General features: G+C 41.6%; 2 protein-coding genes across 2 annotated transcripts in view; one reads left to right on the top strand and one right to left on the bottom strand.

Moving 5' to 3' along the window:
* aatkb (apoptosis-associated tyrosine kinase b) overlaps positions 1–12972 on the top strand; it is a 41108-nt gene extending 28136 nt beyond the window's left edge. Inside the window, exons 4-14 of the mRNA XM_070927033.1 lie at positions 2880–2959; positions 3631–3749; positions 4170–4257; positions 5317–5450; positions 5936–6020; positions 6511–6632; positions 7367–7516; positions 7888–11428; positions 11538–11667; positions 11793–11996; positions 12944–12972. Of these exons, the coding sequence (XP_070783134.1) occupies positions 2880–2959; positions 3631–3749; positions 4170–4257; positions 5317–5450; positions 5936–6020; positions 6511–6632; positions 7367–7516; positions 7888–11428; positions 11538–11667; positions 11793–11996; positions 12944–12972 (4682 nt within the window). The remainder of the gene's footprint in view (positions 1–2879; positions 2960–3630; positions 3750–4169; positions 4258–5316; positions 5451–5935; positions 6021–6510; positions 6633–7366; positions 7517–7887; positions 11429–11537; positions 11668–11792; positions 11997–12943) is intronic.
* A 7418-nt stretch (positions 12973–20390) lies between these two features.
* The window catches only part of baiap2b (BAR/IMD domain containing adaptor protein 2b), a 40971-nt gene continuing 40728 nt past the window's right edge, over positions 20391–20633 (bottom strand). The window contains exon 13 of the mRNA XM_070926788.1: positions 20391–20611. Within this exon, the coding sequence (XP_070782889.1) occupies positions 20554–20611 (58 nt within the window). The 3' untranslated portion in view covers positions 20391–20553. The remainder of the gene's footprint in view (positions 20612–20633) is intronic.

The raw sequence follows: 20633 nt of genomic DNA, 5'->3' as shown, positions 1-20633 counted from the left end.
AGCTCACACCCACTCAGAGAAGACATGTGAAAACACACAAAGATTACTCTGAGAAAAAAAAAGAAAAAAGTCCCGCTCTCATGTTCATGTGCACATACATTGGAATTTCCTCCCACACAATCTGCAGAATAACATCACACATTCACTCACATACATCGACCTCTAAATCCTCGCCATGCTACCATTTCTGCTTGAGTTACACAACAGGAATGGGCCAACATCATAAGTGAATTTAAATGTTTGTCCAAGGACAGCACTACAGCTCAGCACCTCAGCCGAGGCCGGACCAGGATGCACCGGACTGGAAGAGCATGATGGGAATTCCATTAGGCTCTGAGTGATTTAGACACTGTGCATCTCGCTAAAGACTTCCTGGCTACTATAGCGATTAAGCTATTGCATTCTTCAGAGAGAGATGCTCAGCAGCAAGACCAGACAGTGTTGTCAAATGGAAATTGAGTTAGCGTATTGGCTGTAAGAAGATCTGAGAACTTACCAGGGTTTCAAAAATAAAAATAAATATAAAAAAGAGAGCACTGAGTGAGCGTATATTCTTCTGCCAAGATCTGCCTTATTTTATTATTATTATTTTAAAAATACACAATGACAGACAACATGGGATACATCGTTTATTTCATTCATGTAAGTGAAGTAGTTCATGAAAAAACAATCTTAGATCCGCACCAAAAACGTCTCACTTGTTCCCTGACCCATGGACTTCTTTTTCTACCGAATGTCACTGAAATCAAAGTTCTTGTCCTGCTAAGAAACAGAACCTCTTTGGCAAAGATAATAAATGTTAAAGTTTAGTCTTTGAGAATTTATTGTTTTCCCAGACTGCGTTGTCTCCCCTCATTGTTCCATCAGCATTATAAATATTTAATATATTGAGGTTAACATGATGGTGTAGGTGGGACCCATTGCTTGCCACTGTTATCACCAAAACTCAGTTCATTCCTATGTCATGGAGCTGGTGGATAATAGCCCCAGTGTGTGCGTACTAACTGGTCCTAACTGGTGCCATGCTGCCCTAAGCGGCCAGACAATGGTGGTTATTCTGCTGTGGGCCGGGGAGAGCGTGAGTGGGTGTAAGGAATGACCAGTCTGGGGAAAGAGACAAGGGTGTCCAATATGGCCTCCACACAGTGACTGGACTGTGGAGTCTGGAGGGGGACGACAGCACCACAAAGATCTGTCTGTCTGCCTCTACACCCAGAATCTAAGTGTCATCGTGGGAGACACACAGAGAAAGAAAGGGATAGATGGTGAGGGGTGAGAGATGGAGGGGGGGGGGGGGGGGGGGGGGGGGGTTGCCGTCAGTCCCGTTTCATTTGGATGAGCTGGGACTGGATGGTCAAACATGTTCGGCGGGCAGGAAGCACTCGGGTCATCAGGGGATGCTGGAAGAGATGCACCGGGGAGTTGGAGGACAGTCAGACAGATCGGTGCCCGAGTCGGCTCTATATAGAATCAGACTAAAGAGTGGAGTTTGTTTACTCGGGGACCATGGGCAACGTCCACTGGCATGTTCGGATAGTTCATTTTAGAAAGAGTTGATAAGAATCGATTGGACGGAGGATGGACTCTACAGAGGCCACCTAAGAGCCTGGATATGGTGCGTTCTGTCATGTTACTGTTATATGTGTTACATGAGTTATATGTATTTTTTATTCTTTGTTATTGAGGTCTATGACTCACCTCCACATAAGTGCGGACACACTGTATCCTCTTTTTGCATATTCGGAAATAATTGGTGCCTATGTGTACGATCATATTGGAAATGAGTGAAATCAACTAATCAATAACCTGATATAAATACATGCATACGTACATAAGCTCATTCATTTCATGGCAAGCCAACTTCAGATTTGTAGTTATTCTCTGAATGATTTGAACAATGGTAAAGTTAAATAATAATCTTGGGAGACATGATTAGCGTTGTGTTATGTTAGTGTATATATATTCTAGCCTGCATCGTATTTGATGGGTTAAAACTCATCTTTGTGTAGTTTGATGAAATGTTGCAGTGTGTAGTGCGTCTTTTCATTCATGTTCACCTCCACTTCAGTGCCTGTCTGCCACCCTCGTCTCTGGTACAAAAAGGGCTCCTGACGTAACACAAAAGCAGCAAAGGCTGTTTAGTAAATGAAGAACTGACCCTGGAACTACAAAGGAAAGAATGAAGAATGACAGCAAATCTGACTGTGAAGTTTTTCAATGGGACTTAACAGTTCTTAACTGAACTTAATGTCTTAAGTATTTTGTATTTAAGTTGAAATAGCTTACAGGACCATTTAAGTACAAGCCATTTATACTTGATATTTTTGCTGACTATGTAGTATGCTGTGCAGTTGTAGATTTTATTTGATATATTTTTTTATTCAAGCAGCCATTGGTTTCCATCCATTTTCTTATGTTATGAAAATAGATTAACATTACTAACTGCCACTGGAGTGAACATCAATCCTGTATTAATATTTGTCACAATTATATTACTGTTGCGTGTTAATGCAACTTAAATGTGGAATTATTTGAAAAGACTGCGTAGCGTTACATAATAATGATAATGTAACTTTGATCAAAGTTAAAGCCGACTTGATTTCAGTGAGATGAAACAACTCATAGATTTTCATATCATATGAAAATGAATGGGAACCAATGGCTGCCTGGAAAGGCGGGACAAATACATTTACATTTCTGAAACACATCACATGGTTTGTGAAATAGTTAGCTGTAATGTAATGTGACTGACGTGATTTATAGCAAAACGTCATGTAGAACCACTGGCTTTGCGAAGGCCACGACAGCATCATCAAGAGTCCGATGGTGGAGGATTATCTATCACTGTAACACCTTTCCTCTCACTTCTTTTCCTCTAGTCCAACTCGTGAAATCCATAGATGTCAGCCGCCACAATCTTCTCTACCTGAAAGAGATCGGGAATGGCTGGTTCGGGAAGGTAAGCCCACTTCTGCCGGTGGTTTTGACAGTCGCCCCTGCTGCCCCCGCAGTACCTGCCAGGTAGATGAAATGCAGCATCAGTGAGTCTCACATCATGGCTGTGATCCAAGCCGTGTTTAGAATGGAGTCAGTTAAAAATGGCCGACACGCTGAGTTACCTGTAATGTCTGAGTGTGTAATGCCATCCTAATCCCCGATCCTTTGAAGTCAGCTTGTCCCAGAAGTGATAGATTCAGCCTCTTGAGAACAAATTCTTCACAGGTGAAGCTAAGCAAAAACAAAGTAATAGCCCTCCTCTGCAGGCTGAACCGTGTCGTGTTTTTACAACCAGATAACATGTTATTGTCATTGTCTCTCGTTCCCTCCCTCCGTTTCTTTGTCCTTTTCTCCTCTTTGTCCAACTCATACTGTTCACTCATGAATATACATCCGTCCTCTTCATCCTTGTGTACACTGACTGGGTATGTCCATCTGTATGTGTGTTTGTCTGCATTTTTGTTGTCTCTGCATTGTCTTTGAATTTTTTTCCGCTGAACTCCTGCATGACTGTTTTGTGTCTGTTTGTCTTTCTCTGTGTAACTCAATGTTTAATGGCTTTGCTTCTGTGTAAATGTCTGTCTGTCTATCTGTCTTCCCTGTGCGTATATGTCTCTGTCTGTACTGTTTCAGGTACTGCTGGGGGAGGTGAACGCAGGCCTAAATACCACTCAAGTGGTGGTGAAGGAACTCAAAGCCAGCGCCAGCGTGCAGGACCAGATGCATTTCCTGGAGGAAGCACAGCCTTACCGGTACTCACTCACCTCGGTCACTTGTCTTTTTACATTCAAAACTTGATATAAGCTCAGAGTCTGACATTTTTCTAATATATAACATTTATATAAGGGAGGGGCCGTTCTTCAAAATGAGCACTTTTACTTGTTGAATAAATTTTAGGCTGAAATTTTACATCACGTCCTGTAAACTTACAATCATACATTGCACAAGTGAAACAATTCTCAAACAAATTCAATTTGATTTAACAAGTTTAATGTATTCTTTAGAATTTGTGGGTAATAATGGCATAACTTGCAGTATATTTTCACAAATACTGTCGATATACTGTATGAATTTTCCCAATTGATATGTCTGTCTGTCATGGAACTACTATGTGTCAAGTCTCACTTTCTGCCTTGTGCTGTGCTACGATCTCATGCTCCTCTGCTCTCCAGTGCCCTCCAGCACCATGCTCTGCTGCAGTGTCTGGCCCAGTGCACTGAGGTCACTCCCTACCTGCTGGTGATGGAGTTTTGTCCGCTGGTGAGTATCCAAACCTACGGGTCAGGTGTGGGGAGAAGCGCTTACAGTATGTGTAAAAGAGATTAATGAAGATTAAGTAACATCTGAAGCTAATACACACCAAGTGCCAAGCGGATGAATCTGGAGTGCTGCCACATCCCTGCTGTGTTGCCCTGTTGGAAATCTGTCATTTCTTTTTAATATTCTAATTAAATTACTATGGCCTAAATGTGCCTTTGTATTTTTATATTAGGCTGTACTATATTTGGTGCATGAAGTGAATTGAAATAATCTACTGTAAGAGATATGTACTGCAGTTTATGAGCCCCTGTCAAGTATTTTGACCTTTGCTTTAAATTCAAAGTCTGCATGATATCCTGTAACTCATTCAGTACATTAAATGGATTGAAAACTTCTTGTAATGTGTAGTTTATGGGAATTTCTTGTTAATTACATTCGGCAATAAAAACTCTTTCTTGGCAGCTGCTGTAAATATTTGGCAGGCGAGCCTAAAGTCACCAATAAGTAACACTACACTTGTATCGTAGGATTGATTAGTTCAGTAGATTTTACACTGATATTTGTGATGATATTGAAGTAATCATAGAACTAAGAACTGGCTTCCTGCCTCCTCACACCTTTCAATGTTTAATTCACTCCACAGTGTAAGTGAAGTAAATGGGTGATAGCTGATGAAATGTATTGTTCACAGTAAAAATTTGACTTCAGATGGGTTTTTTTAAGATGTCCCTGTAGTAAAATGGAGGATAATGAAGACTCTGTCAAGGAGACAATGTTAGTCCAAAAATAACTATATATATATTCCCTCTGATGGACTGGTTGGTCTGTTCATCCCAAACAGTTCAGTTATACAAATAAAACTGAGGACGCCACGTTTGCTAGTTCATCTGGTGCACTCACTTGCAGGACTGCAGATTCTAATACTAATGAATCAAGCCAGATTTACATGATTGAACAAGCAATGGGCGACTCAATGGGTCCCATGACAATGACAAGACTGCCCTCCAGTGGTCAGAGGTTGTAACATACAGATGTTTTATTACTATCTACTGTGTCCAGGGGGATGTGAAGGGTTACCTCCGAAGCTGCAGGACCACAGAAACCATGACCCCAGAGCCCTTGATTCTTCAACGGATGGCCTGTGACGTCGCCTCAGGACTCTTGCACCTGCACAAACACAACTTCACACACAGGTAGCGAGCAATTTCTTCTATTAAATATCACACACTTCAAATTTACAACACCAGGCCAGTATCTTGCTATGATCAGTAAAATCTGCCTTTTGCCTCTCGGTTGCTTCCTGGAACAATATCCTGGTGCTGCCTGAGTGCCCCTTACAGACTCCAGCATCAGTGATTTTGTTGCAGGCGGTGACCCCTCATCTCCAGAACAACTCAAGCCTCCACTCTGCTGCACCTTTTCTGAGGCAGGAGTTGATGTTGATATGTGTTTTCAGAGATAGCATAGTGTTGTGTTGTTGAGCTAGGCCAAGCCTAAAAGATAAATCATTTAATCAGTGTTTTTGCATGCAGTGCTTCTAAATATTGTCGTGCCTCATGGAATATGACCGTCCTGTAATGTTCTGGTCTTGTTTTGTATGTTTATAAATGATGAAGAGCTGTAACAGCTGTTTACCCCCCCCCCCCCTCCTCCTCCACCCCACCCCCTTTGTCACCAGTGACCTGGCTTTGAGGAATTGCTTATTGACTGCTAATGTCTCAGTGAAGATCGGAGATTATGGTCTGTCCCACACCAAGTATAAGGTCTGTATATCAGAAAGAAAAACATGCACACAGTAAAATCTGTTGTAGTATTTGGCCGAATTGGACAAAGAAATAGACCACATAGATGCAAGTGATCATGGTACAGTTTGTTGCTGAGTGAATCAGTGTATTAATGAATTAATGAAAAAAGGTTAAGCTTGCTAGTGAGTTACTCAGGTGCTATGCATCTGCAAAGAGATCTAGCATGTCTACGTTTCTACAGATTTCACATTTTATTTAATTCCCCAGAGGTCATTTCACTTCTTTTAGAATATTGAGTTTAATAAGGGAAGACGATTAACAACAAAGCAAATACATTTGTTTGGAATTTTGAAAAAGAAACTCTTTTAGTCAGAATTAAATGTTAAAACACTGGTTTATTTTTTGGTTGTTTTTTTTACTGTGCAGTTGATATCAGTGAATACAATTAGTGTGATTATCTTGTGTACTCACTGTCTGCCTGTTAATAATGCACTATTCCTCCTATTAGGATGATTACTACGTGACATCAGATCAGATGTACGTGCCGCTGCGTTGGATCGCTCCAGAGCTGGTGGACGAGGTGCATGGAAACCTGCTGGTGGCTGACCAGACCCAACAGAGCAACATGTGGTAGGATTAACACACACACACACACACAAAGATGCACACACATCTGTTCTTAAAAACTAAAATCAAAGTGAGATTTCATAGCATACAGCATTGTTTCAAATTGTTTTGAAAAATTGAAAAAGAATTTACTTTTAAGGGCCTGTTCACAGCCTGGGAATAAGAGGATAAATGACTGAATACTTTGTAAGTCTTGTTTTTTTGTTCAGACAGGGAGAGATTGGGCCTTTATTGTACTCCATTGCCTTCAGAAATACAACAAATTGCAGCATTTTATGTCCAAATTTTCTGTTGTTTATGTTGCATTTTGTTAAAATGAAAGTTGTAAAAAGAAAGCATTTCTTCTTTTTGAAAGAAAGAGATAATATAAAATATATTGTATAATGATACAATCAAATCATTTATCCAAACGGCTGGAGTTGGTTCCCTGGGAAAGACAGAAAATGCAGAACCCTAACTTGTGCTTGTAACTGAGAAAACATGGAAGATAGAGAGAAGTTTTGCCCCTTGGGGAACTTTTATTTTTTGCTGAGCTCCAGTTAGCTCTTCATACTAAAATGACAAGAACAGAGAGCAGAGGCGAACTGGCCAAAAACAATGTTTGTCTATAACCTATGAATGAAAACATTGAAGGAAGCAAGAGAGTAGATTGTGTACATTTGGGGAATGACATTTACTTGTTCTGCTTACTGTTTTATGTTTCATCAACACAATGTCCATGTTATCCTGTGTGGCAGGTCTCTGGGTGTGACTATCTGGGAGCTGTTTGAGTTGGGCAACCAGCCCTACAGACACTACTCTGACAGACAAGTACTGACCTACGCTGTGAGGGAACAGCAGCTGCGACTGCCCAAACCGCTGCTCAAAGTGCCTCTGGCTGAGCGCTGGTGAGACACACGCAGAAACACATTTAGAAGCATCTTTAAAATATTTAACAGTGTTTCAGGAGAAGGACAAACACAGCAAAACAATATTCAGATCAACACAATTAAATTCCTCCCAGCCAGGATGAGTGGATTCTCATTCTCTCCTCTCTCTTCTTTTTGCTTCCCTGTATTGGGGGTGTTTTTTTCCAGTTGTCTCTTCTTTTTAGCCCTGTTATTTCAACTTAAGAATGAACTGATTAATTATTGTTTTGTTATTTGTTGGGAATGGGGCACATTACATACATTAGACCAGAATTATTTGGTGTAATTGCATGTTCTCTTACATATATTGTGTATATGACAGTCGTCTGCCTTATGCTTGGCCTTCTCAGGTATGAGGTGATGCAGTTCTGCTGGCTCCAGCCTGACCAGAGACCCAATGCAGAGGAAGTCCACTTGCTGCTCAGCTACCTGTGTGCCAAGGGGGCTAGCGAGGTTGAAGAGGACTTTGAGAGGCGATGGAACTCCCTGCGTCCCAATACTGGATTCAACAGCCACCGTGGTGCCTCGGCAATGTCACGAGACCACCCCTCATCGACCTCCTCCTCTTTCCCCCTCCTTGAGCAATTTTCAGCTGGTGATGGCTACCACTCAGAATCCGGAGATGATATACTAACAGTCACTGAAACCAGCCACGGCCTGAACTTTGAGTACAAGTGGGAGCAAGCCAGGGCAGACCAGTCGTATAGAGCCCCTGACTCTAGTACCCTGGGTCAGGTCAACCATCATTGTCAGGAAGCATTTTACCCACCTGGGGGCATCGTGGGAGGGTGCCCCATGGAGAGCCTCAGCCATGGAGTTTCTCCAACTTACTACCAATCAAAACATCTACACGCTCCAGGCATACTTCCTGTCCTCAGTGCCCATAGCCCTTCAGTAAGCAGTGACTACTATATCCGCATCGAAGAGCCAGTAGACTGTAACATTGATCCGGAATATACCATGTGCTCCTACAGCCCAGACTACCAGGGCAGTAGTGGGAGTTTTCTGACCGGAAGTGCAGACTCAGGTGAGTGCATGGCCTGTCCATCACAGTCTAAGAACATGGGTCCCTATTGGTCAGCAGACATCCATAAGTCAGACATGTACGACTCGAATGACTCAAGTCCTGCCATCTCCTTGACAATGGAGCCCCTTTTAGGGCAAGTGTCGGACAGCAGCCCACTACGACCCTGGGAGTCTAGTCACTATGTGTCCTATAAAGACAGAGATGGCGGTTACTACTATGAGCACTCGCCCCCTTTGGGAATAGATCACTATTTGATTGGAGGTGAGCCCTCCAGTGAGCATCATCGGGAAAGCTGGGGGTCAAGGAGCCTACGTCAGGCCTTGGGTGAATTGGAGAACCCGCTAGGTATAACCCCATCTGTAACCAGTCCACCTCAACAAGCCTATAGAGAAACATACCTGGACACAAATCAGACATCCATCTTAGGAAAGAACGTGACAGGGGGCTACTACGACATGATGGGCTCCTTGAGGAAGACTATGCCCAGCCACACCAGGCACAACAGCCACTCTGTCAGTATCAACATGGAGACAGAGGGGGCACTCTTCATCGGGAGAGACAGCGATTCAGAGGAGGAAGAAGAGGACATATTTATTGAGCGACACACCTGCAACACTTGGCCTTCAAAACACCGCCACAGCAGTGTGGGTCACCACAGACGCCACAGCTGCAGACAGGATGCTTATGTAGATTTCCACTACACGATGCCAAGTACAGACATTGAAGACTCCTGGCCGGAGGAGCATAGCCTGGCCTTCCACTCTCTACCCAAACCCATTGACTATCTTGAGCCCTACCAGGCCAAAGACAACAGTACCTGCCTTAGTCTGAGTAAACATCACCCAATGGTGCCCTCAGACAACTGCAACGCCTATATCTACCTGTGCCATGAGGGCGAGACTCAGGTGCCGCCATCTGGAGAGTGCTGCCACTCGCACTTTGTTGACCCGCTTACAGGCTTGCTAGTCAGAAACAACAGCTATAGTCACAGCTACAGTCACAGTAACTACATCAGTGATAAGGTCATTGACATCCCAAGCAATGAGGAGATGATCAATCTATCACCGGCTCCAGGGGGTCCTATTGTGCCCAAACCTGCCTTGATGAAGACAGAGGACAGTAGAGAGCAGTATGTTGACCTTACATTTGATGATACACCATTCAAAGAGAAGAGGGAGGATGTAATCAAAGAAAATCCAATCATGCAAAAACCCACAGAGCCTAAAATAGAAGAGGTGACCCTGGTGACAATGACTAAAACCACTCCACCTCCTGCTGACAACATGCATGTGATGGTGGCCCTCACAGATCCACAGTCAGAGTTGAGTCACACTGGCGACAGCGGTGTTGACCGAAGAGACTCCAGCGTGAGCCTCGCTGACATCCTCGACTGCAGTGACGATGACGAGGATGAAGACATCACAGATGATATCACTGACGTTACCTCAGGCATCTTCGCTGACGAGTCCAGTGAGCTGAACGCTTCTCCTGCCTTCAAGTCCCTACAGAAGCAGGTAGGAACTCCTGATTCTATGGATTCCATGGATCTGCCATCTGCAGCCGGGTCTTGTGAAGGCTTCAGCCCTGCATCCTCCCACCCTTCCAGCTCACCTAAAGCTATGGACAGTGGCTATGACACAGAAAATAATGAGAGCCCTGAATTTGTACCCAAAGAGCCTCATGAACCCCGTGAACAACCTCTGGGAAAGCCTAGCCTTGATACGAGCCTGAAGGAAGACGAGGTGCCGGAGGAGCGTGGAGTCGAGGCTAAAGTAGAGCCTACAGAAGATGAATCATCATTGGGTGAAGTTTTGGTCTTAGGAGTTTCACAGACAGGCGACAACATCCTTTTACCGCTGAGCAATGAGACTCCATACAGAGACTCTGCCTACTTTTCAGATTATGAGAATGAAAGGCAGTCTAGGGATGAAGGGGAAGAACTGTCAGACAGAGTAAGAGACGAAGAAAATGTTGAAAAGGAGCAGCACATGGAAGAAAAGAAGGGTGAGAAAAGGAAGAATGAAGAGGAGGAAGAACTAAATGACACTGTTGCAAACAAAGACATAACACTTGGAATTAAACACATTTTAGCAGAGGGAACAGACTCTCCACCGGAGATGGAGATATACATGACGGAAGTGTGTGGCCAGGATGAGGAACTGGGGCTACCTCTGGAGCCCTCTAACACTGCTTCAATAGCAGAGGGTGGGCTGGATGAGTGGCCATCTCAGGAAGAGAGCTCATCCCTCGGAGACTGGGCAGCAGAGGTGGTGGGGGCCATGGAAGAAGCCCTTGGTGCCCTGGTTGGAGATTGTACCTCCAACGTCAAGGTAGAGGAGGAGGAAGCAGAAGACATGAAAACCTCTGTTCAAGATTTAGAAACAACAGAAGAGCCAGCGATCAAGACAATTCAAAACAGGCCATCTGAGATATCCAGTGAAATCCTGCACACTTTACCCAAAGACGAGGTGGCCTTGCAGCACACGGCAAACACCAGACGGTTTTCATCTTCCTCTCCTCCACCTCCATCCACCCCTCCCCCTCCACTCCCTGCAACAGAGGGCCGAGGGTCTCCAGCTGATGGGGAAGAGGCAGATGAGGAGGACGGCGACACTGATGACAGCGACGAGTCGGATGAGGAACTGCAAACATATAGTGTGCAGGAACAGAGCGGAGGGGAGGAAAGCGAAGACGAGTGCCACCCAGTACCCATTGTGGTGAGTGACAACGACGAAGCCCACAAATTGCGCAGCCTGCTTAAGATACCAACCCTGCTTACAACAGAGAACCTAGAAGAGGAGCTTGAACGCAAGAAGAAGACTGTGTCTTTTTTTGACGATGTCACGGTCTATCTGTTCGATCAGGTGAGTGGCAGAGAGATTATATTTGAAAGCATTAATCAATACTATTATATGTTAGACCTATCTAACAAGTGCTTTGTCATTTTCTTCTACATAACTTCACTGCCACTAGGAAAGCCCAACTAAGGAGCTGGCTGAGCATGGCTTCCCTTTAGGAGCAGAAGGTCAGAGTTCACGGAGCAAATCCCAAGAAAGGGTTAATGCTTCAGATGACTCTTCAGATGGAAACATCTCAGAGGAGAGTAAGTACAAGATTAAATATAGTGTTGATGTAAATAAAGAGCTGTTCTGCTTGTTTCAGCATCAAGAAAACTCATTTAGTTACCAAATATCAGTTCTTAAATATCTTACTATTGTCTGCTCTCAGGTGCAGGGTATGAGTGGGAGGACGACTTCCCCCTGCTCCCTCTGCAAACATCCTCAGTGGTATCTGACTCCCCTCCTCCCCGCTCCATCCCCATAGCTCCGGACCCAAAACCAGCCGTAAAGTACTCCCGCTTCACTGTCTCCCCCTCCGTGTCCCGCTTCTCCATCACTCACATCTCTGACTCTGATATGGACTCCGCAGGAGGTGGGTCACCTCCTAAATAACAACCCATATTTCCTCATAACGGTGTATTTTTTTATTTAATAACGAGATTTTACACATAAAATATCTGGTTTTCTGGGACTGAGATTTTTTTGTCACAGCTGTTCCGATTTGAAAAGAGTTAATAGATGAAAGTTGCAGAGAAACTTGTGACTGAATGGTCAAAGCTACTAAAACTGGGGAACATATCATATCATGTGAAAGCATCTCTTTTCATAGCAAAGCTAAGGGACTGGAACAAAAGTTAGTGTGAAATAGTGTGAGCAGAAAACACAAAAAACAAACAGGGTATACATTAATCCAGGAGTGGTTAATTCTGGCTTTCTGAAACTCTCCTTAAATTTGTATTAGCTCCTTCTCGTCTCTGAAGTGCTGGACTAATGAAATGAGATTCAGTTCAACTACCTGTGTTAGTCCTCATTAGGGAGAGTATTTGCTCACAGCACTGACCTGAGGGTGCAGTGAAACAGATAGTGAGACGATGTCTTCTAAACATGTGAACATGTTTTAATTAAAATAAATGTAGTTATTGGTGCTCATATTTGTTCATATTTCAAATATTCCAAATAGTAATATTATCTATAAACATGGCTCCTTTGAGGTTTAAATAAAGCCTTGATTACTGGAGAAACTCTAAATATAAACCAATAACAAATCACGTATGGACATGTTTTAGCTAATACGGTATTAAAAGGCCACTTTAATCTTGTATTAGACTTAATCCCGGTCTGGGAAACTGGCCTGAATAAAGATGCAATCGTTGGCTACAACATAATGCCACAGAATAATTACAGATAAGTGTTCCACAATAATGAGATATTGCCAATTTCATGGAAATCTGCCAACATTTTGGAGGAAGAAGATGCCCAACGGCCTATAAAGAGTATTCGTGTTCATTAATCCTCTCTGCCTCGTTCTGTCTTTTGCAGGAAGCAGCGAGGATGGGGACAAAGAGTAACAAGCTGTGGATCTCTGTGACAACAGCTTGGCCTGCTAGCATGACTTCTGATTTAGTTTTTAACGTCAGGTTATAGAAACACAAGACAGTGCCTCTTACCGCCTGTGGACATTTTTGTCTTACCACAATATAAGACTGACCGAAGCTGTTTAGACTACTGAAGAGTATGGTTAATATATACAATTTATAGAATATTAATATATATATACTGTATGTATGATGTAAAGAATATATGAAAGCAGGGGAAACTTGTTGAATTCTGCATATTTTTTGAATCAAAGAGACAAAATGGAAGGACAGACCTTTGGAAAGAATCACATTTGCCACCTCTTTCACTTCTTAATTTATGATGGGAAGCATTAATGAGAGTGTGGATCCACCTGGACTCATAGAAATAGGAACTGTCGCTGAGCAACTTTTTGGCTTTTCAACAAAGAAACAGCACTTTGAACAAGACTGTACAGCTCCACAGACTTTGTACTTTTTGGGAAACTGCTTTACTTGTCTTAATGAATATCAACGAGAATCTTTGAGGTATCACAAGGAATATAATGTTAATATTTGGGTTCATCCAGAGACGAAGGGCACGCAGGCATGAAAGAAGGAAGCAAAGGGAACTTAAATGGGTCATGTCTGGTTTACAGATCTGGCTGATCGGACCTGACACCCTGATATTATGTGACTATTTCTTTTCTTCTTTTGTATCAGGACCACTACTGTACTGTTCTACATAAATATGTGGCTCATTCTCTCCACCAAATTGAGTGCCAGCACTACCATCAAAACCAACCACTCTTTGTTGTAAACATCAGGCACAACATTGTAACTATAGTGACAAGAAGTGAAGGAAGTAATTTCAGATTTAAGTCTCATTAAAGGTTTATAAGGTTTTTCAAATATAGCAATGCATGGTTTCAAGTAACTAGAAAACAGTATCTATAAGAATTTATTGCTTAGGGACAAAAGGGGACAGTTTTTTTGTTTTCTGTTTTGGAGTACAGACAGGCACACATGGTCATGGAAATCCATTTTCATGTTACACGAGACTTGCAGGATTTGAACTACTACATAAAGACACTAGTTCACTAATAATGACATGGGCCAATAGGGATGGGCGATATGCATAAAATCTTCATCACAGCATATGTAATATCATTTTGCGATAATGGTACACATCTTCATATAGTCCTTTTTCTGAACTTCAGTTAAACAGTTAATAGATAAAATGACTACTTTGAAGTTAAATACCTGACAAATCAAGGTTCTTCATCACATTGATGCAAATATCCAGTAAATCCAATATTGCCAGAAAGCAACAATGCTCATTGATTTGCAACAGCATCCACAATGGCTACAGTACAAGCAGAGATATTAAGTGGATAGACACCTTGGTAGAAACATTTTTTTAAATCGTCAGTATGTATCACCATATTGCCCAGCCCTACAGGCCAATATATCAAAATACATACCTGCACAACAGTATTAAAATGGCTGTTAAATTAGACTTTTGTCTGCACATAGGTTAGTCTGAACAAACATGTGCTTCTTCGTATGTAAATCAGCACGTTATACATCCAGCATTTCTCTGTTTCTGCCCATTTCTACCATGTTGGCTGTCAGAAGAGAGATGAGAAAACTTGCTGTGTATTGGCTACAGCGAGTGCGCTTTGAGCAGTTTTGAACACGTTTCTGGTATTAGAAGCTGAACTGTTGAAGCTTTTCAGATTCGAAAGAAAAATGATTGTTCTAACTCGTTACAGGAAGACAGATCTGAGCACCACATTGAGATTTTATAGCACTTGGATGAAATATTCAAAAACTGAGACTTGTTGAGCCACGCTGCTTTTAGGTGGAACAGATCGATTCACTGTTAAGTCTTATTCGTCTGATCGGCCGGTTGAAAGGCGGTGGCCGATCATGAAATGTTTCAATGCTTTGCTTTCTGTGTGCGTAAACGGAAGTGACATGAAAGGTGTGGCTGTCGAGTTGTTGGTTTGGCTGTCGGCTCAAAGAAGCAGGATGCCACCTTTCAAAACACCCTATGATCAACATGTAGTGTCTTCTGAGTGTTTGTTTGCCTTCCAAGGCTTTAATATTCTGTAACAATTTAGCATAGAACCATCTAGACAGCTGTCCGTAATATTTTTGTATCTTGACAAAAAAATACTTTTAAGAGTATTGATGTACTGTACCTGTGAAGGAGGGAATGTCAAACAAATATGTCTTTTATGTTTATGGTTGCCAAAGAGATGTGTTGTGGTCCAGGGGCAACAGTTGGTGTTGTTTTTACCCCAAAATGGAGACAGACGGGAGGAACATTACAGCAGCTTTGGCCTGGTTGTAAAAAAAACAAAAACAAGCAGTTGAAGTTTTGGTTTGGGATACTGTCAGTAACATGTGCCACCACACTGACACTGGTCATTACTTTCTGTACCTTCTATCAAATATAAATAAAGTCTGTTTTACACATCTTAACATATCTTTTGACCGTTTGTTAGTTTTCTTGTCACAAAGATTATTTGTGTATTATTGTGTTCACACGAGGAGAGAACCGTATTCACTCTGGCATTATTCCTTTATTTTGTATAATTTTGTCTCTTAAATCATTTACAGATGGAGATTTGAGACAGCAATCTATGACACGAGTCTGTCATGTCTCTCGAAAGAATGCAAGACATACAGCCCAATATGGGTAAATACTTGATTTGTTTATTCTCAATTAAAGTTGAAAAACAGACACCGTTTGCCATCAAATCACAAAAAGATACAGGTTTGACTGTTAGTCGTCATATTTGTATTGTATTAGTCTTCATGTATCACAACAGAGTTACACTGACACAAGTTTTATCAGTTTGGATTTAAACTGCTGATATCTGATATTTGACGAGTAACTACACCCACGCTGAAAACTCTGCTTGCACCGCCATCTAGTGGTTGCTGCATGCTCTGTCTCTCTACAGTACAGTGTTTCAAAATGTACAACTCTGCAATGCTATGTTACAGTTGGGCGTGGTCACAAGTATAAAAGATCACAGTTGGCCACACCCAGCTGTGATGATGAGTATGGTCTGAAGGTGTCAGTACAGTAATCCTTTTCCTACAAGTGCAGCTGCTCTTTAAAACATCCTGTACCTAATGTGAGCACTAACTGTATTTAAGAAGAAACTGATTATTATGAGGTGAATTTCCTTTCACATTTAGAAAAGGCACATTTCACTGAAACGACGTACTGTCTTGTCTGCAAAACAAGTTGCGAAACTTTGAAGAGAAAGTTTGCAACTTGTTTTGTAACATTGAAAGCATTGCACTGCTAACATGAAGCACACATTTCACACATTAAAGTCTCGCTTTTAAATGTTCGAATCGGTTTTAAAATCAGTGTTGGTGAGGGGGAATTCACCTCAGTTCTTTCCACTAAAGGTTACACTGACTCTCACATATCCTCACGTCCGTCAGGATAACATGGGGGAAAATTAAAGAGCAGGTTCACTCAAATTATGAAAAAACAGTGTCTGATTTACCTCTTCTGGTATCTAGCCATCCAGATGTTTCCAGGCTTTAAGATGTACGCCTCCAAGATTCCTGTCTCCACCCCAACATGGTTTTTCATTTGTGGTGCTCACAACATAGAAAATATTCCATTAAAAAAAATACAAAAAAATCAACAGCAACATCTCTCTACAGAAACAGTGTCCCTGTAACTCTGGATAACTTCAGAAGATGGTAGCTTCAGTGAAAACTGTTGATTATAGCAACCAGGACACTGTTGTTTTTCTTTTTCAGTGCACCACAAATTAAACTCCATATATCTCCATTGTGTTAGGGTGGAGGCAGAAATATAAGAGACGCATATGTATCTCAAAACCTAGACAAATAAATCCCAAACTATCTGCATGGCACCACTAGAGGTATTTGAAAAAATATATTTTGTAATTCGAACCTCTACATTTTCAATGAAAAGCAAATATCAGCTCAGTCTAACTAATCATAACTTACATCAGTGTATCCAGTTATCTTAAACATGACAGAAGACAACATGCAATCACAAAATATTTCATGATTATTTTTGTATTATTGAATCTTTCTCTGTTGAAAATGTTGCTTTAAGTAGATCTTATAAACTGCTTGTACACAATATTAATCAAACATCAAATCAATGAAATCTGAGAACCAGTACATTATTACTGTAGGTACACCTGCAGTGCTGCTTACAACTAATATTACAGAATATACGATTTCCTGTGAGTATACAGTTAGTTGAAGATACAGTACTACGAGTAGTGTGCTTATCAGTTTCGATGCTATCACTCAGCACAAATTTATTCCACAGATACGATTGATTTTTCTGGCTAGTCTATTTTCTCTGGTGTGTTTCAGTGCACTTTTTCTCTCCATCGTCTGCTGGAACATCTGACTTGTCGTACTTTAGATTATCCATCTTGGTTCAGACAAACAACAGACTTTTCTGAGTGTTTGACGCAGCACCAACACAAGTTGGTATATTTGCCCTGTGAGAAGGCAGTATTAACAGGCGAGGCTAAAAGGTGAAACACCTGACGAGATGTATAGCTTACCAACATTAAAGCCCTTTTGTTGACAAGGCGGGGGGGAAGCTGTATTTTAAAAGCACAGGGATGTCGTCAGGCGACTTCTCAGACCGGCTGCATATTGTGTGAGTCTACATGAAGAGCCAGTCATCAGTCTTTGGGTAATGATACGACATAAGAGGCAAAAATTCAGGCATTGAAAAAGAACCAAGAATCCAAGTGAGCCACGCAGGCAAACATCTATTCTTATTCCTATTTCACACCACCTGCTCCTTGTTTGTTTTGAAAGTGAAGAGGGTAAAATAACTCCCCTTCTGTCCATCACTATAACCCAGCACATGCCTTCTTGCCAAAAATCAAGAGCCTCATTTTTTATTCTCCTGGCTTTCCATGTGCTTTCCGTGCTCGAAGATCAAATATAAATCAATTCTAGTTTTTGTTTACATTACATTATCCCTCAACTAATACAGATATTACTGTAAATGTGAATTGTTGTGGTTTAGTTCATTTGCTGGTCGTATTTAATTTGTTTTATTTAGTAGCACTATTGTAATACTGTGGTTGAATCAGAGCTTTACATCTGAGGGGATCCACCTACAGCTGGTTTACACTGAGGGAGAGCTCAGTAGTCCCCATCTGTAGTCGAGGCCTTCTCCAAGGAGTCATAGTGAGCTTCATCAAGCTGGTCGTCCTCCACTTCCTCCTCATCATCATCAGAAAGGGGCGGATTGTGTGGGGCCTCTACGGCTGGCTCGTCAGGCGGCTCATACCTGGGAGGAAGGGGAAAGAAAATGCAGTTATTAAATCATGCATACAAATATAATAACATCAGAAAAGTTCAAAGAGAGCACAGGATGAAACTGTTCTTTTTAGCAACAGTGCAGTTGAAAAAAGTAAAAAAGGAGTGAATGAAGTCTGATGAGTCATGCAAAAAATAAAAAAGGAGGGAAAGTTGACCATGATGCTGAAACATGCAACACGTTCCTGAGATGTTCCCACAGTCAGCTGGTGAGGTCAGTACACAGCCACATCAAAGTGAAAAACAGTTATGGAAAGAACCCAAAAGCCGCTCCACGGCACCCAAAGCCGACGTGACAATGAAGCCGTTTTTAGTGATAATGGAACATTGAAAGAGGAAGTGGTTGCGTGAAGACCCTGAAGACCCAAGTCAGTCACTTACGATGGGTTTTGGTCACTCAAAAGCGGGCGTAATCAGGCCCTGTACTGAAAGGCAGAGACAGTCCCCAAGTGTCAACATTCAGGATCTTCTCAAATACCAAGTGACATATTCTAATTGAATACAGGGCAACGTATAACTATATACACACAACGTGTTCTTACATGGCTTTACAGTATACAGTAGACATATTTAATTACTATTAACACAAGTTGTCATTACTAATCAAAAGGAGCACTGTGTAGGATTTATGATGTAAACAAATGAGAACATGACTGAGACGACTGGGAGCCTCCATTTAAAACTTCCCTGTTTCCCGTCTGAGGCAGGATGTTGTATTGTCCCTTCTACCCCTCCAGAGGTGGTGCATAAATGTGTACATTTACCCAAGTTCTCAGATATACTGTAATGTAGTCAGACAGAGGGTATCTGTACGTCTAACATATTATATGGTTTACAGGTCAACGCAAATAATCTAACATGCTGATTGGACATATACAGCATAAACCTTTACAATTTACTGCTAATACTTATTTATGCTTTAGTTTTTAAGTTAAAGTTCAAATGCAAGTTTTTACTTTCAATTAGTTTTTTCCATTGTGTTCTTACTTTTTCAAGAATGCTTTGCTCACCACCGTCAGTGACACACAGATGCAACATGCAGTGTCGAGGCTGCCAGTCCATCTCAATCACAATCTTGCTTGTTCACGGTAATAATTCTACTGATGTATTTAAATTGACTGTGACGTATATTTATTGATGTTAAAATGCTACACGAACACATTCACGAAACCCCAAACAGATCACTCAGGCTCTACAAACTCACAATGTCTGTGTGTCAACATGTAAATTATGACCCAAATATATTTACTTCACAACACAGGAAACAAAAATAAAACAGGCAGGCACACAGACGGGCATATAAACCGCCACACAGTGAAAAACAGACACTGGCATTATAAAATGAATATGCTGCGATTAGGACACACATACACAAACACAGCTGAGTTGTAAAAGGTACCTTTGCTAGCAGCAGGAGGAGCAGGCCGGTGGGTGTATGGCATTGGCAGGTCAGGGCGGGTAGGATGCAGTGTAACTACTACTGTGCACTGAACAAACACACTGTACATGCAACAAGGCCGGTGGGAGGTTATGATGGGAACGGACTCTGTTCCAGAAATGTCGACATGAGAAGTGACACCAAATGTGCAAGAAGAGCCGCTGGTTAATGTGTTAAAGCGAGAGGATGATCACCAGCTTGGTGACGAAGAGAAAGGAGCGCTCATTCTTCTGTTAGGAACGTGGTGAATAAGCAAACAAAAGCTAGTCTATAAAGTCTCTACAACGTTTGTGGCAGCAAGTAAACTCAAATTAAGAGCTTAATTAAGCTGCTCTTTTAATGAACTGCTGTAGATTACGCTAAAATAAAGATAATTAGTTTTACAAGATAAAAAAAGAAAAACACATTTGGCCTTCAAAGACTTATTTAAAGACAATTTAATAAAAAAGAAAGAAAAATTCAAAGGCTGAATTCTTTCTAATTGTCTCTTGGGATGTAAAAGGTCTTCTGGATACAAAGAAATGAACGGAAACCAACAAAAATGTCCAGCTGAATACATTTATTTCATACTTTTTAGAGTAGAAATTCACCATACATTTGAGGTCATCAATGTTACACTTTTTGGTGCCCCCAAAGCATGCATGTCCATAAATTCTCTATACAATATTTAGATGTTTTAATTCTTTTACAGGAAAACCCCTCAGAATAACAGCACATCCGTTGATGTAGGAGTTATTTGGCCACAGGTGGTTGGTGTGCTATCTCTGCAGCAATGGCAGTCGTACCTTGGGCTTATTTTAGTGGAGAAAGAAGAAACACTGGCAGCTTCCAGTCGTTTGCACTCGACTTTTGTCTCTAAATTCATCAAAACAGAGAT

This window comes from Enoplosus armatus, chromosome 20, assembly GCF_043641665.1.
Source record: "Enoplosus armatus isolate fEnoArm2 chromosome 20, fEnoArm2.hap1, whole genome shotgun sequence".
In the NCBI taxonomy this organism is placed as follows: domain Eukaryota; kingdom Metazoa; phylum Chordata; class Actinopteri; order Centrarchiformes; family Enoplosidae; genus Enoplosus; species Enoplosus armatus.
This window is presented reverse-complemented; position numbering and strand designations above follow the sequence as displayed.